General features: G+C 41.0%; 1 protein-coding gene across 19 annotated transcripts in view; it reads left to right on the forward strand.

Annotated features, from left to right (window-relative positions):
* The window catches only part of PRDM10 (PR/SET domain 10), a 46,053-nt gene that overhangs the window by 9,939 nt on the left and 20,559 nt on the right, over positions 1-15,555 (forward strand). For 14 of the 19 annotated variants that reach the window (XM_050715069.1, XM_050715068.1, XM_050715067.1 and 11 more), the window contains 10 exons: positions 300-489; positions 2,341-2,505; positions 4,165-4,224; positions 7,015-7,134; positions 8,156-8,363; positions 8,739-8,980; positions 10,037-10,240; positions 12,314-12,386; positions 12,863-12,980; positions 13,929-14,058. In XM_050715069.1, coding sequence (XP_050571026.1) covers positions 397-489; positions 2,341-2,505; positions 4,165-4,224; positions 7,015-7,134; positions 8,156-8,363; positions 8,739-8,980; positions 10,037-10,240; positions 12,314-12,386; positions 12,863-12,980; positions 13,929-14,058 — 1,413 coding nt within the window. In that variant the 5' untranslated portion in view covers positions 300-396. Of the gene's footprint in view, positions 1-299; positions 490-2,340; positions 2,506-4,164; positions 4,870-7,014; positions 7,135-8,155; positions 8,364-8,738; positions 8,981-10,036; positions 10,241-12,313; positions 12,387-12,862; positions 12,981-13,928; positions 14,059-15,555 lie in introns of those variants that run through there. The other 5 variants (XM_050715072.1, XM_035555892.2, XM_035555891.2 and 2 more) reach the window with 3 other exon arrangements.

Consider the following 15,555-nt stretch of genomic DNA (forward strand, 5'->3'; position numbering starts at 1 on the left):
TGTGCCTGTGGACTGCTGGTGGCTGAGGAAGGAAGTGCAGAGGGGATTCAGGAGGTATCTTTCAGTGCAACTTCAGCAATGGTTGACTTGCTTCCTCCTTAATAGGATGTGGAAAATAGTATATGGCATATCAAGAATGGAAAATGTGAATCCACGTGCTCGTAAAGCTGACCCCGCTCTACTCTGGCAGTATGATCCTGTAGTGCAGGAGCTGATGATAACCTCATAGCCCCCTTCCATTGCAATGAGAACTGACTGTTACACTCTTGTTTTGATGTCTCCATCTCCTTTCTTTATAGCCATGTTACTGAAGATCCCCTTGTCTTCTGGAAGGAGAAACACGGAGAAGAGATGAATCTACTCAGCCAGACATTCCTCCAGTAGATACTTCTCACCATGGAGCACCACAGCAGGGAGGAGATGGACTCAAAAGAGGAAAGTCCTCAGGTGTGGCCTGACTCTGCTGAGCAGGAGCAGAATACTGCTCAGGTGACTAGTGCCTTCCAGAGCTCCTGGTTTCTGCTTACGCTGAATTAGGCTTGGCGTGGTGGCTTAGCAAGCAGGCGTTCCAATTCGGCTGTTTTTTATGGTCTGGAAACTCAGTCTGTGTTTGAGAAGAAATACAAACACGTCTGTGATGATTCCAGATTAAAGCTTCAGAAAGTGAGCTGCGCAAGCTGCAGGAGTGAACACACAGACATCTGAAACAAGCTGAATGAAACCAGCTAGTAGCTATACAAGGTTCAATGTCCAAAAATAAATATACATGTATACGTATATATAGCCACATGGGAAAGTGAAAGGGTATTCAGATTAATGAATATTAACAAAATCTGTGGTCTGCGACAGCCCGTTTTGTTGGCATCAGTCGAATCAGTTGGAACTGTGGGTGGACCTTCAGGAAAGTAACATGAGTAATTTTTTCCAGTCAGACATCTGGGTAGTGGGGAAGGGAGAAATGTTAATTTTCACTGACTAATGCAGTCAGATTATGATGTATGCAGCTAGTCCCTCTGTCTCTGAGACAATGCAGCTGAGAATTTCTAGAAGACTGTAATTTGATTTATTCTTCTGAATATGTTATGAAGAGGGTGCTGCATGTCAGCTGAGCCACAAGCCAAGACATCCTGTCTTTCCTGGTAATTTCCACCTTTGAAATTTGCAAAGAAAAACAGCTTTTAGTAACCTGTGTTCCATTATCTATAAGGTGGGGATAACCATGCTGTTGTTTGCACATGGCAGCTAAAAGGTTTGATTAGTATTTGCAGAGTGCTCTCCAAATGTGAAATGCTGTGTGCATCCTTACTGTAGTGTTTGCATAAGGATTTATTGTATGAAATCAGTGCTTAGCATCCCCTGGGAAGTACCAGCTGTCTTCTGAAAGGTAAGCTAAAAGGTGAAACAAAGTAAATAAAATATGTAAATGTGGCCTCTTTTTATGTGGAAACATACAGTTGTGGATGTGGATACTAAAGCTAGGTTTCCTGATAACTGCTACTTTTTCACATGCACTAGAACTGGTTTTTTAGTGTATAAAAGGTGTCAAAAGATGAGTATTCCTATTACCACTGGAATTAGGTATTCTACCTTGTTTAAGGTAGGCCACTGATCATCATTTATGATCATAATGTTCTATCAAAATCAATTTATTTGGATTTGAACAACTGCCCTGGAGGTAACTTGTTCTCAAAGCCTTCGGAATCACTGCTTAATGCTTTCAGTTATATGTTTCTCTGTTTATACAGTTGAATTTTCTACTGATACTGCATGTACATGCTACAAAGAAGCCATCAAACACATACTATTGCTGCCTCTTGATAGGTGCAATCGTATTACTTGAAGCAGCAATCAAAGTTAATAGATACTGCTAGCCATTTGTCAAACAGAAAAAATTCTTCCAACTACAGAGCTAGCTGAATGAAGTAATTATCATAAATCTAGAAAGCAAACTGAAAATAAACGGAAACAATGTACCAATGAATCTTACACATAACACCAGTTCAAATCTGAACTTTTACGAACTTACAAAGGATGATTCAAGAACTAAGTATTAGAAGGCATCCTTTATACCTGTTGGGTCTTGAGTTAAAATGCAGAGTAGAAACAGAAACCAATGGTAGTTTTTATGTCCAGATTTCTATTTCGCTAGCATCTTTTAGATGAGATTTTCAGTTTGTATTATATAGTGAGATTTTTATTGTTTGCAAAACAATTGGTTAGGTGTTTGGGGCAGATGGTTCTCTACACTTTCCAAGGTGCTGCTGTCGCTGATGTGTTTTGTATTGTTTCCATAGGTGTATCTCTGCAGAAGTTTCAGTACAGGATCTGTTTTTCTTTCAGGTGCACTTTGTCCCTGAAGGAGGGGCAGTGGCACAGATTGTGTACAGCGATGAGCAGGACCGTCCCTCGCAGCAGGTGGTCTACACGGCGGATGGCACCTCCTACACCTCCGTGGACACCTCGGAGCACACGCTAGTTTACATCCATCCTGTGGAAGCTACGCAGGCATGTGTGGTTCTGAGCCCACCCCGTTTTGGCACCTAGAAAATGAAGCAATCTTGAGATTAAAGCCAATTCCCAGCCAAGTGATACGACTGGAAAATAGCAGGCAGTTATTCTTAATGCTTTTATCTGCCTGTTGCTGAACAGGGACTTCATGCTGTTCGCTTCAGTCTGATGTGCAAATGTGGTAATCAAAGGATGTTGGGGCTATGAATTGTGAAATGCTTGTTATTTCACTAAAGATGGACGAGATGGTAATTAAATCAAAGGTGTTTTCCAAAACACTGATAATCTCTTCAGAAATTCTGCCTCTTCAGTGCTCAGTAAAAAGCTGAGAGATCTGTGTGTCTTCTGGAAGAAGAGTCCTTGTTTTGCATAGTGCAGCTTTAATAATTGATTGCAACATTAACAGCCTTGCCTTTTTGCAGAGGATCTCAGTGTATTCAATCTAATTTTGTAGTTTCTCTTCAGAGAAGTTGTTGATTGCATAGGCCTAGGTTTTTTCTTCGTAATTAGTTTAAATACTAAAGAGCTTTTTTCCCCTCTGACAGCATGCATTTATATGGAGTTAATATAGTGTGCATCTGTACCTCTGTGTGGACAGATTAAAGCAAAACAAAACAAAAACACAAATAGACATGCTTCATCACGAATGTTTTATGTTCTTTGACAGAATAGACTAGTAGTGCTACGAAGTGCATGTACTTGACACCAGCAGCGCTGGCATAGCCTCGTGTGGCGTGGTCTTTCTCTTGTGCAGTCCTTAGCTATTACATAAAAAACAATTCTTACATGGTGGGATGTTTTGAGAGGATGAGGTATTGTGAGAGGATGTCTCCCAGTAAGTTACTGACCAGGTGACTCCAGAACTCTTTGAATATTATCACTTTGTCTAAATTAAAAATGGACTGTAGTAATAAGACGCTGCCATGCAATTGGGATGAAATCATCAAAAAGCAACAAGGGAATTCTTCTTATACCTTCTTATATCATATATATTCTTTATTTTATTCGTGCCAGATTGCTTCAAGCTCTGGTATTTTGAATGTTGGCAAAACAAGCAAGGCTGACCACTGTCAGTGCATAGTTTTCCTCTAAGTTTTGCTCTTCCTAGATGGAAGCTCTCCCACCAGGGCTGTTCTTGCAGACTACCATAGGAATATTGGTGTTGCCATGTCTTTTATGAAATAAAACCCAACACCCTAGCCATAGCAAATTCACATGGAGGATGTGCCTGATATCTGCGTGCTCTGTTTTGAAGAGCTCTGTTGTGATTGCGGAAAGATAAAGTTAAGAGTTATCTTCTGTCCTGCCCTCAGTATTATTTAGCTTTCACACAGCATTTCATCCTGTAGAATTTATCAAATCATCAATTCACAAAGTGATTTCTGTGTTTTAAAATAAATCACATGAAGCATTTTGAATATATAGATGAGAAGTGCAATGTAAATGTGATACTGTTTTTCAGGAGCAGTACCCAATTTCAGTTTAACTTCTGTGCATGTAGATTCACATGGTTAAGATTAATTCATCTGCTGTGTTAAAACCTAGCAAAGGAGTTATTCTTACATGGATCATTTCTTGGTGTCAGGGTGATATTTGTGTGAGGTGGGAGTAAACAACCCCGAGGCCAATTTGATAAGCCTTTTTCACTTTGTCTAGACTCTGTTTACAGATCCCTCCCAAGTGGCTTACGTCCAACAGGATGCCACTACACAGCAGGTAAGAAAGACATCATTTTCTTTGGCCCTGGAACTGTAAGGAAACTGGTACAGAAGGTACAGGGACATTGTTGTGGTGATAGAGCATAATGAGCTCTCTCTCTGGATTTGTCAAATGGCAGTCTTCAGTCGTTGACAGTCGTCTGAGTGATCATGAGCAAGAAGTGCATGTTAACAAGCTGCTATTATCTTGACTTCTTTGTGCATGAATGTCAATGAAAAGATAAGAGAATTTGAATTTAATTTTTAATTCTTGTTCAGCAAAAATACAAATTTACTGCCCCTGATCTCATGAAAAATCTTTCAACAGTGTTGCTTTAAATGAGTCAACAGACTGATGCAGCTGACTTTATTTTAATGTCATTCTGGAAAGACTGTGTTTGTGGTTGTCCTCATGCAGATTCTGATCCAAAAGCCTAAATGTTCATAAAAGGCTTTCAAGGGATAGAAGTTGGTCTTGATCCAAGTTGCAGATCTACCAGAAACTTCACAGGAAAATAACCATGAAACCTGAAGAAATTCAATTACTGGTTCCCTTATCTTACCAGGGCATCCCAGGTGTTGTCTGATGTGTATGCCAGTATGAAGTGGACTGGGAGCAGAACAAAACTGGAGGCTTTGCTTATAAAGTTTTGATGATACAAAGGTTTTGATGACTTTTCTTTTTTCATTCAGTATGGGTATGAGAGTTTTGTTGTTATTTTTTACTATAATCTTTGGAGACTGCATTGTGGTAGTCAGGTGTAGGTATTTGCAGTTCTAGATTTCGAGTTCAAATTCTACTCTTTTCATAGAGACTTAAAATCATTACTGCTTGTTGACTTTTTAATGACATGTGTGAATCAAAGTGTTAGGTCTGAATCATTACCATATTACTAATGCTATCATTAAAATGTGTACTCATTGGCAGTCTTGGGGCAGAGTAAAGGGTTGAATGTGCATTGAAAATCAAGTTTCTTCTTGCGAAAAGGAGGCCTCCTAAACTGAGGCACAAGCAGGAAGCTGAATGACTCAATAAAGGTGTTAGCTGTTTTCTTCCTGTTCTCTCAACATATTTGAAGGTGTTGTTTTGGATTTTTTTACCACATCATTCTCCTCTTATAAGGAAGCCAAAAAATGCTATCTGATTGTCTCAAAGCTTATTCAACAAGCTTTATCAGTAAATATATGATCAAATTGGAAGGACAGAATACTTATGTGCAGTGTAAATGGCATTCTGACAGCAGAGGATGTGAGCTGTTGCTATAATGCGTTGAGTATCAAGGGCGTAAATACTTGTCCGTGTGTCCTCAGCCTGTCCTCCCTTCCAACCCCATGACAGCAGCCTCAGCAGAGTGGTCTCGTGGCAGTTACTGCCTTTGCAGGTGTTTTTACATCAGCATTTCATGCAGGACATCCCTGAACTAATGACAAAGCTTAAAATAATAATTAAAGCCCCTCTTGTCTCTGAAAAATTTTACTTCAAAAAGAAAGGGAAATGTGGTGGGTTTTTTTGGTGCTTTTTTACATGCTTATATTGCTTGCAGTGTCTGGAAGTGACATGGAAATGAAAGTAGAGATGTTTGAAGGGTGATTAGTAGAAAGAAATGCTAATATGTGGTACAAATAGACATAAGCTTGTATGAACTTCTCATTGCTGGCAGACCTGGAGGTGTGCTATTGAGTAATGATGACTTTTCTATTGCTACTTGGCATCAAAAATGTCAATAGCAGACAGTCAGGGTCAGCCGTTGTCCTGGAGGTTTCCTGTTCACTTTCACACGCTTCCCTGAAGTCTTTTTTTTTTTCTGTAGATTTTTGAGCAGTTTCATAAATTACTTTTAATATATCTTTAGCAACTAGATTTGAAGTTTTAAAACTGTCTGCTTATGTTATGGATTTTCTTGTCTGTTCTCTTACTGTTGGCATACTTCACTGTTCTCAGTTATCGATATTTATTAAACACTCTGTAGAGGGACAGGACGTTTAATTTTCGTGTAAAAGCTGTTTAAAAGTCAGAGACACAAACTAGTAGCCACGTAATGTCAGCCGTAGAGAAGGATGAAAAATCATGCAGGATAAGCGTGCAAGTGGCTGTTATAGATAAGCAAGACACAAAAGACAGGAGAGGTGATTCTTAGGATCTTAATTCTGATTTGTTTTTTATCACTGGGTGGGAGCAGTATGTGAGTATGTGAGCAGTATGCAAGAATTTCTTACTACATATATAAATGAGTTCAAAAACAACCAAATAAGTATGGTGTGACTGAATATTGAAATAAATAATTGTTGGAATCCTCTCACTTTGGAGTGCTTGAACTTCCAACAAGGTCTATGCACCATTTTGTTTTATAATGGGTCTTGGTTTGCTTGAGAAGAAGAAATACAGGCAAAATCAGGAGAAAATGCTTCTTCAAATTTACTTTCTTCCTTTTTCCTTTTCTCTGGAAAAATAAGATGGAGATGGAAAACAAAGACTTCACTCAGTGGTTTTACCGAGAGCCAAAGAGCTCATCACATTTGGTTTTAGTCAGTTTGAATTCCAGGCTGGATGGCACCTTAATTTAAAGCCAGGAGTAGGACATAAGAAACCCAAAAGCTGCAAAGCCTAGATGGAGTTTTGACGCTTTTCTCTTTGTCCCTGGCTTTTCAGGCTTTGTGCAAATCCATCATCCCTGCTACAAACATCATTAAAATGCTGCAGTTTTTGACCTAGCGTAGGACTTCAGGGAGCTTTGCATGCAGGGCACTGCCCATATATAAGTGACTGATGGAAATGATGCAGTGCTAAAATGAGTGCCTATAATTTTAGGTAACTGTGCTCTTGCCTGCTGCTGCTCAGAGCATGAATCCCACCAACCTGTCTGTGCTTGGCAGCGTTGCTGAATCCCCCCAGCAAATGGCTCTGGAGCAGGGTCAACAAGCAGATAGAGTAAGTTGCCAGGCACCCTTTTCTTTTCAATGTGAAAGTACACTGATTTCGTTGCTCCATTGTCTCAGGTGGTGAACCGTGTCTGAGCGATATGGGAGGAGATACAAAAAAAGCTGTAGCACAGATTTGGGCTGTCTTCCATCATCTCACCGTGGAATGTGTGGGGATTTTTAGGAGAGATCATGTACCTAATGTACAGAGAAACCTGTTCTACAGATTGTTCTGTCTTGAGCAACCTCCTTAAAATACTCTTCTCAGCTTTGAAAAACACAGTTAACAGCAGGTGTAACTCTGGCTGTCACATGGGACCGGCATCCACTGGGTCTTTTTGCCAGTCTCTTAAGACAGCTTTACTGTGTGTGGTGTTTCTTGTTCTACACCTGAGAAACCTCTGTGGGTGATGGATATTCTGTGCAACGCACACCAGTTGTTTTTAACTTTTTTTGTAGGGAAAGCAAAGGAAAATCTTCATTACAAATAGTGAGAGAATACAATGCCCTTAAACGTCTTCCATGTCTCACAGTTTATATCTAGTCCTGGTGTTATCTCCTCCCTTATTGATCTTTACATGTGTGCTCTGGGGATTGTTTTCATTTGATTGTACGATAGGAGAGAAAAGATCATATGCCAAAGTACAGGACTCTCCAACTCGTACAAAAGAAGCTAAAACACAGCTTTAGGCGCTGGATAATTTCCACAGAGCCTGGACTTCGTTTAATTGCTGGAAACCTTCCATGAACTGTCCAGAAACTTCTCGCTTTGGTTTCTTCTCCCTTGAAGTCAGCCTTTGTGCCAGGGTTGAATTAGGCAGTGACACAGCTGTCCTGGGTGAGAGTGTCAGCAGCAGGGATGTGAAACATCCCTCGGCAGTCATTTGTTAGGTAGCTTCACTTTCCTTCCTCCTCCCATTACCAAAGGAAGCAGAAAGGGTAGACTAGCAAGAGCCTTCATTGCTTGTCCTTGTGAGAGTGTTTTTCCTTGTGAACCAGTTTTGACTTCTTGTTGTGACTTCTGTCCTCAGGCATCGTTACCGGTGCATAACCAGGTGTTACCTCCTATGGAGGCGGTGGATGGTTCTGACCCTTTAGCACCTCTGCAGAATCAGATGGGAAGGATGGAAACAAAAGAGGAAGATGACGAGGATGAAGATGAGGATGAAGATGGGGAAGACACTGACATGGATGAATGGGACCCAGATCCACCTCGACCCTTTGATCCCAATGATCTGTGTAAGCATGTGAAGCAGTGTGTAGTGTATCAGCCGCCCTTCCCCTTTCTGTTTTCTGCTTTCACCAGCCCTCTAATAAATGGAGTCAAAGACCATTCAGACTTTTGCAATAATAACTAATGTCCTTTATATCCAAAAATGTATGTTCATATTCAGTTGTCACACTTAAAAGACAAGATTTTTGTCTTAGGTGGAAACTGTGAACCGCTTTGTTCTTTATTTTGTGGGAGGCTGGCCTACGTGTTTTAAAATGTAGACAAACTGTTGGAATAAACATTCCCACAGCTGAGCCAAAGATGCTCAGAGAGATAAGACCGTCTCTTCTGAGCTGGTGCGTGAGTGTCCACCTGACAGTCGTGTCCTCTCTGGGTTACAGGGTGTGAAGAGTGTAATAACGCACATCCCTCGGTGTGTCCGAAACATGGACCTCTGCATCCAATCCCAAACCGGCCTGTGCTGACTAGGGCAAGAGCCAGTCTCCCCTTGGTGCTCTATATAGACAGGTTTTTGGGAGGCGTGTTCTCCAAAAGGCGTATCCCCAAACGCACACAGTTTGGACCTGTGGAAGGACCTCTGGTTAGACAAACTGAACTCAAAGACTGCTATATCCATCTGAAGGTAAGGGGGTGTGTGAGGAGGAGGGAGGAATTTGTGTTCAAACTTCGATTTCCATGGATTTGAACCTGTGGCTCTGATGTGCTCAGTTAGTTCACCAGAGATGTTCTGTTACTTCATCTCTGAATGTAATTCAGAAGTATCCAGCTTGCTTTGCTCCAAGTCTGCTCTGCTGTCCAGGGAGAGACAATAACCGTGGTGAATATTCCGGCATTATGGTGTTGTGATGTACGGTACTCATAATATGAAATATGAAATGCTGTGAATCACTCTCACATAGGCTGAAGCAGCATCTGGAAATAAAAATAGCAGTAGACAAAAATAGTCTTGAGGATGTTTTGCAGCCATTTTGCATCATGCCGTAACTTAAGTTAAAAATATTTTTTTCTTCCCTTTTCCCTCCTTCCTCCCACAGGATGTGGGGGAGAAGAGATTTTCTCTCTCCTACTCCCCTTGCCAAGTCTATTGGCATGAGGTAAATGGATTTAACTAACTTCTAGCCATGTATTTACTGGCTTGATTATAGGAGGTAGTCCATTGCTTGCAGGAGATAAGGTCCACAGTCTTAGGAGCACTACTCTCCGTGGTGGTCAGTGTCCAACAAGGACCACAGGCAGATTCGGTAACCAAACAAAAGTTCTTCTAAAGAAGTGCTTCTTCCAGCTTGAGGCATTGTGAGTCAGGGAATAAAGGGAGAAGTGGGTGAGTCAGATAGAAACATCTGACAGCAGACGCCTTATAGCCTACTGAAGCTTCAGCTTCTTGTGCCTCAGTTATAGTCATACATCAAGTACTGTGCATGACCCTTTTAATGATGCTTCTTGCTCATGAAAGCCATGGAAGGGTACGCTGTGCCCCTCTAGTTAAATCATTATCTGTTTTAAAGTATTTTCCTGTGTGCTGCCTGTTTCTGGATCCCCATTAGTAAAGAGAAAATCTATGCCTTCATTGCTTTCCTAATGTAAAAGTTGTGTAGTCGTAGTAGGGTTTTTTTGAAACTCAAAATCTTTTGAACCTGCTGCCAGAAAGTTAGTCATATGTAATGGGATTTTATTACAGGTGTCTCTTGATAAGGGTGACAGAAAAGACAGAGATTTGCAAGAGGACCTGTGGTTTGAACTTTCTAGTGAGGCTCTTTGTAACTGGATGATGTTTGTGCGTCCAGCTCAAAACCATTTGGAGCAGAACCTGGTTGCGTATCAGTACGGCCACCATATTTATTACACAACCATTAAAAATGTGGAGCCCAAACAGGAACTCAAGGTATGGCATTGCTCATGTTTTGAGACTTATTTTTCTACTGATGTAGCAACTCTGAGATTGATTCCCTAATAAGTGTACTTCCAAGTGTCAGAAATGATTGCTGTTAATAGCTGGAGCAATTTTTTAGGTCTTTTTCCTCTGATAAAGCACATGGTGGCCTGAATCAAATGCCACTGAAGTCAGTAGTCAGCCACTTATGGATTTTAAATGAGCTTTGGCTCAGTTATAAAATGAGGAAGCTTAAAATAAGAATATGTAAATGATTTGCTTGTCACTGTCATGCTTTACACTGCATATATTTTGCTGATGCAATCTAATTTTTATTACAGTAGTCTTATTCTTTTTAGTTCTGGATGCCCTTTCCAGTTAGTCCTATGTGCCCTTGACATGTTTTCTGGTGCCTTAAGTGAATGTGGTCTTTCACTTTACCTGGCTTTCCTGGAACTTTTGAAACTTTGCATGTGGAAAATGATAATGGATGTTGTGACTTTCCTGTGAGTTACTTTTTGTTCCCTCTAAAATGTATTGATTACTTTCAGCTCAAAGCAGCATGGCTGGTTTAGATGGCCTTCGTTTTTAACATCCAGGGAACTGGAGCAGGGGGGTGGGAGGGGAGGAACAGAATTAAAAAAAAAAAAAAAAAAAAAAGTAGCAGAAAATTATTGAAATTTACATGCAAGAAAAAAACATTTGAAGAACAACAATTTAACAAAAAAAAAGTTTTGAACAGACGTAGCTATACCACAAGCCTGGTTACACACTTGTTGCTGATTTTTTTTTTTTTAAGAGTAGGATCTGTTTTCCTCCCCTGAAATCAGTCTTCAATTTGTTTAAACTGAATCACTAGGAACCTTGTTTATCCATTTTAAGCATCATTTTTCAACTGTTCTTTAATCAATTTGAAATCAGACCTTAATTAAATCTGTACAGACCTGTCTGTAGAAGCACCATTTTTCTTGCTCCATGTGCTAGTAATGTCTTTTGGGGTAAAATCAGTTTGATAATTGGCAGCAAATTACCCAAGCTCTACAGTGTGTTTTCCTCGCTAAGTGGATATAAGGCATTGATACAAATTCAGTCCAAAGATTGAACTAGGAGGATCAGGCAGTTAAAGTTGTGGAAACTTGTGCATTGCACGTCAGGTGAGTAGTTTAGGAGCTCCAGGCTTCCACCTTTGTCCGGTTAGTGAGGTGGCTGCAAAGTAACACATACCTGCTGAGTGAGTCTTCGAAGGGGTTAGAAGTGTTGTTCTCACCACTGCTGTGAAAACACCTGTGGCCCACTCCACGCTTAAACTTGCCCAGGTTTCTCATGCTGAAAACCTGTTAATGCCTTCTTGAAGAAATCTCTTTCAAAATTGAGTCTTTGTAATAAAACAGTAAGATAAGACGAGAAATGATGCAAAAATTCTTAGTTAAATGTAACTATCTGATTTTAGGCTCCAGTAACCTTTGTCTTTCTCCCTTGTGTTGGTCTCTGCTAAAGGTGTTCCCCAAATTGCTCTTAAAAAGAAAGTGGGTCCAGCATGCTGCAGTTTGGCAGCCAGTCCTCTGTTCCGGGAAGCAGGACCGTATTGCTCCAGTCTTTTGGAAGTGGAGGAACACTTTACATGAGTCTCTGCAGACCATGCTGCCTGTTGTCTGTGTGTAAAGAGAGCAGAAAAGAAATGGGACATCCCCTCAATTTAGAACTGCTCCATTCCTCGTGGTAGAACTGCCCTCTCAAGTTATAGTGCCTTGCTGGCATCCGTGCTTTACAGTCATACAGTCAGATCCAAAGAGATTAATCTCATTTCCTTTAGAACTACTGGTACCATGTGTGAGATTAACATTCATATTAGGAGGCTATACCTTAAAATTAAATGGATGTGCTTTCTAAGCAAAGCTCTTCTATTCATCAGCAGGGGTATATTGATCTCAACAGGCTTTATTATCGAGAATGAAAGGAGCAATAAGAATAAGAGTTGAGGTGAATAAAGTAAATGTGTTGCCTAAAAAATGTTGACGAACACATTCCTCTTAGTTCTTGTTCCATCTAAGAAAGTGTTACGTTACCTTGTATTTCCTGCTGCAGGTGTGGTACGCTGCCTCGTACGCAGAATTTGTGAACCAGAAGATCCATGACATATCTGAGGAGGAAAGGAAGGGTAATAGGCTTTTCTGCTTTCTGTGTTTCTGGCGTGATGGTGCTTGGGTGTTGGATTTCTCGGTTTCAAGTACAGGGCCTATATGCTGCTGGAAAGAAGTGTGTTTCTGTGCTACTGCTTTAGATTGAGAAATTTCTGTTGACCTCACATAGCTTATACCAGAGCCACACAGTTCTGTAGGTGCTCTTCCACGCAAGGGTTTACTTCAAAATCTTCTTGAATTTCAAGCAGTGTATGGAGTCCATGTGAATTTTCCCCACTGACCTTTTTGTATTTCTACAATGAGCTGCAGTCATGTCACAGTGCATGGGGGATAAAAGCAAAGCTAAATGGAGTTGTGCTGGGTATTCTGCAGTCTGTCTTACCTTCAGGGGAGAAATATGGCCCACAGAGGATAGAAATGCTTGGGAAAAAAAATGAAGCATTTAATTGGTGGTGACTGAAATGCTGTTATTGACATTTCCGATGGAATATAGTTCTCAGAGAGCAAGAGAAGAACTGGCCGTGTTATGAGTGCAACCGTCGCTTCATGAGCTCAGAGCAACTCCAGCAGCACCTTAACTCCCATGATGAGAAGCTGGACTTCTTCAGCAGGTACTGAAAGCTTTAGCTTTGTCTTTATATCACTGTGGTGCTTCCCAAAATTTGCAGAAGGAAGGGGTTTTGCCCTACAGATCTTACTAACCAACTTGGGGACACATGAGAGAATGGCTCAGCACTGGAAGGTGAGAATATGGCACCAGGAAGCTGACTGGTGTAAGGGGCTTCACAAAAGAAATAGTTAGAAGAAAATAAATACCCCCATTGAAATTGGTGAGTTTTCTGTTTTTTTTTTTTTTTTTTTTTTTCCCCAGACTTAAACTGCAGTATTTCATTCTAACTAGTGAAATACTGATGCTTCTCCGATGTACCCAGATGCAGAGCTCAGAGAGTGAGACATCTAGTGCTTTGGCTCCCCAGTGAGCTGAGAAGATAGTTACCCCAACCTATTAAAAGCTGAATCTAGAAACATCTTTCAGGGAGAAAGAGACATTGGTTCCTTCTTTTTCCTGAAACTTAGCAAGTGGCTGCTTTTTTTGTTGTTGCTTTTGTTTTCCTTTACACAACGTTGTTCCCTTCAGCTTACTGCCTGACATCAGTGGCTAAGTGCCTTTTTGGGGAGGGATGTTATGGCTTCAGGTTTTAAATTGGTTTCTTTGTGCACTTGTTCCATCTACCTGAAAGTGCTTTTCAGCACACTGTACACTGGGGTGTTGAAGTCGGAGAGTTGCCATGACTGAGGACTTGCTAGAAGGCAGTAGTCCTTTCGGTCCCACAATTTTAATGTGTTCTGGGCTTTGATTTCTCAGAGTGCAACATAAATAAGTACTAACCAATGCACTTTTTTTGCCAGAATTTCTTCAAGTTTTGTTATTTACTGCAGGCCATTGTTACTGAGTTGAATAGGTGAATAACAGTTGCTGAGAAAGAATGAGTAAAATGAGTGGGGATTCCAAATTCATCTCTTTTTGTCTCTAACCTGGAGCACAATGTGTTCTGCAGAGCCAGAGGCAGAGGTCGTGGGCGAGGAAAGAGGAGGTTTGGACCAGGCAGACGCCCAGGGCGCCCTCCCAAATTCATGCGTATGGAAGTAACCAGTGAAAATGGAGAAAAGTGTGAAGAAGGAACACAGGTATACTTGGGGGATGGAGAAGAGGAGAAAAAAAAGATATTGCGGGTTATAAACTTCCAACGAGAAAAAATAGGGGCATCGTTGAGGGTGCACTGCTTTATCCCCAAGTAAATCTTGTTTTTTTCTAGCTGTGATTCTTTGCCAGGGGAACACACTACTTTCCATCTCTAAAGTTTGTAAAACCTCTTCCATTTCTACAGCAACTTTTATCCCAAAGCACTTAGCAGTGAGATAGGTTATTGCGGCTGTTTAGCAGCATCACAGAAGTAATTTAGACAATAAAACTGTAATGGGAATTTAGGTTCACATTTGTCCTTTCTGGAACATGAAGTCAGAGCCTGCTCTTATAACTGTTGCTGGTAGAATTAAATCAGTTTGAGCTATGATTCTTTATAATGTTTTAATATTAACAAAAGGTCCTTCTGTAGACATAGTTACTGCAAAAAGTTCTTTTACAATAAGTTGGTTATAGTTGGTTTTGGCTGCTGGTTATATTCTGTAGGGACCTAATGTGATGCACGGATATAAGTAAAATGCTGAAGTCTGTCTAATGCTGACCAGGCTTAGGGTTACCACCAAGTCCTTTTATGAAAGGTGTCACAAGGAATCAATGGCTCAGTTTTATGACTTAGCTGAAAGCTGATAACCGGAGTGGTAATTTTCCTCTGGCATCTCACTAGGTCATGGTTCAGTGCTGCCTCAGAGGAAGGAATGTATACATTGCCTGTGAGTGCCTGCTGTTTGTTTTCTGAGCATGCAGTATTGCCCTAAATTTGACATTAAATGCAGACAGTTGCAGACGACATCACCCTCTTTGCAAATGGAACCACAAATCAGCTCCATTTAGGCAAGTAAACATAATGCTGCGTTGTAACTCTTCTCTCCAGAGAGACAAGGCTTATTGGGCACGGTCCCACACTAATGGGTGTGAGTGGCCTCAGGGCTGGAGGTGGCTCGCATCCTCTGAGCTTGGAGCATGGCCCAGAGTTAGCTCACATGTGTCTATACAGATGAGCAGGGAAATGGTTATGTCCCAGGTCTTTGGAGGTCTGCCCATCTTGCTAATGACTAGGCACAAGCTCATCTGCCTGAGAACTTGAGATTCGAGATGTCATGACCACAGTTTAGTGTCAGCAAGTGAGGAAATTTGCCACCTAGACCAGGACTGGACTTTGAATAGTATACTGCTCTGCAAGTCTCTCTGTCTGGTAAGTGTTCATGGTTTGTAACAGCTGCACTCCTCTGGCATCTCACTGGTTTTCTTCTCCCTTGCCTGCCTTTGCACTTTGACAGCACCAGCATTGAGCTGATACTTTTGGTGCCCAGTATTTGTAGCTTGTGCTTTTAAGTTGCCTTAGTTGCATTGTAAGTGACTTCACATAAGGATCTATGTGCTTTTAAATTGCCTTAGTTGCGTTGTAAGTGACTTCACATAAGGATCTATGTTGGTTTTTTTTTTTCCTTCAAATACTGGAGGCTTACATCCCAGAGTTACTG

Source organism: Cygnus atratus, chromosome 22 (genome assembly GCF_013377495.2).
Source record: "Cygnus atratus isolate AKBS03 ecotype Queensland, Australia chromosome 22, CAtr_DNAZoo_HiC_assembly, whole genome shotgun sequence".
NCBI classification, from domain to species: Eukaryota; Metazoa; Chordata; class Aves; order Anseriformes; family Anatidae; genus Cygnus; species Cygnus atratus.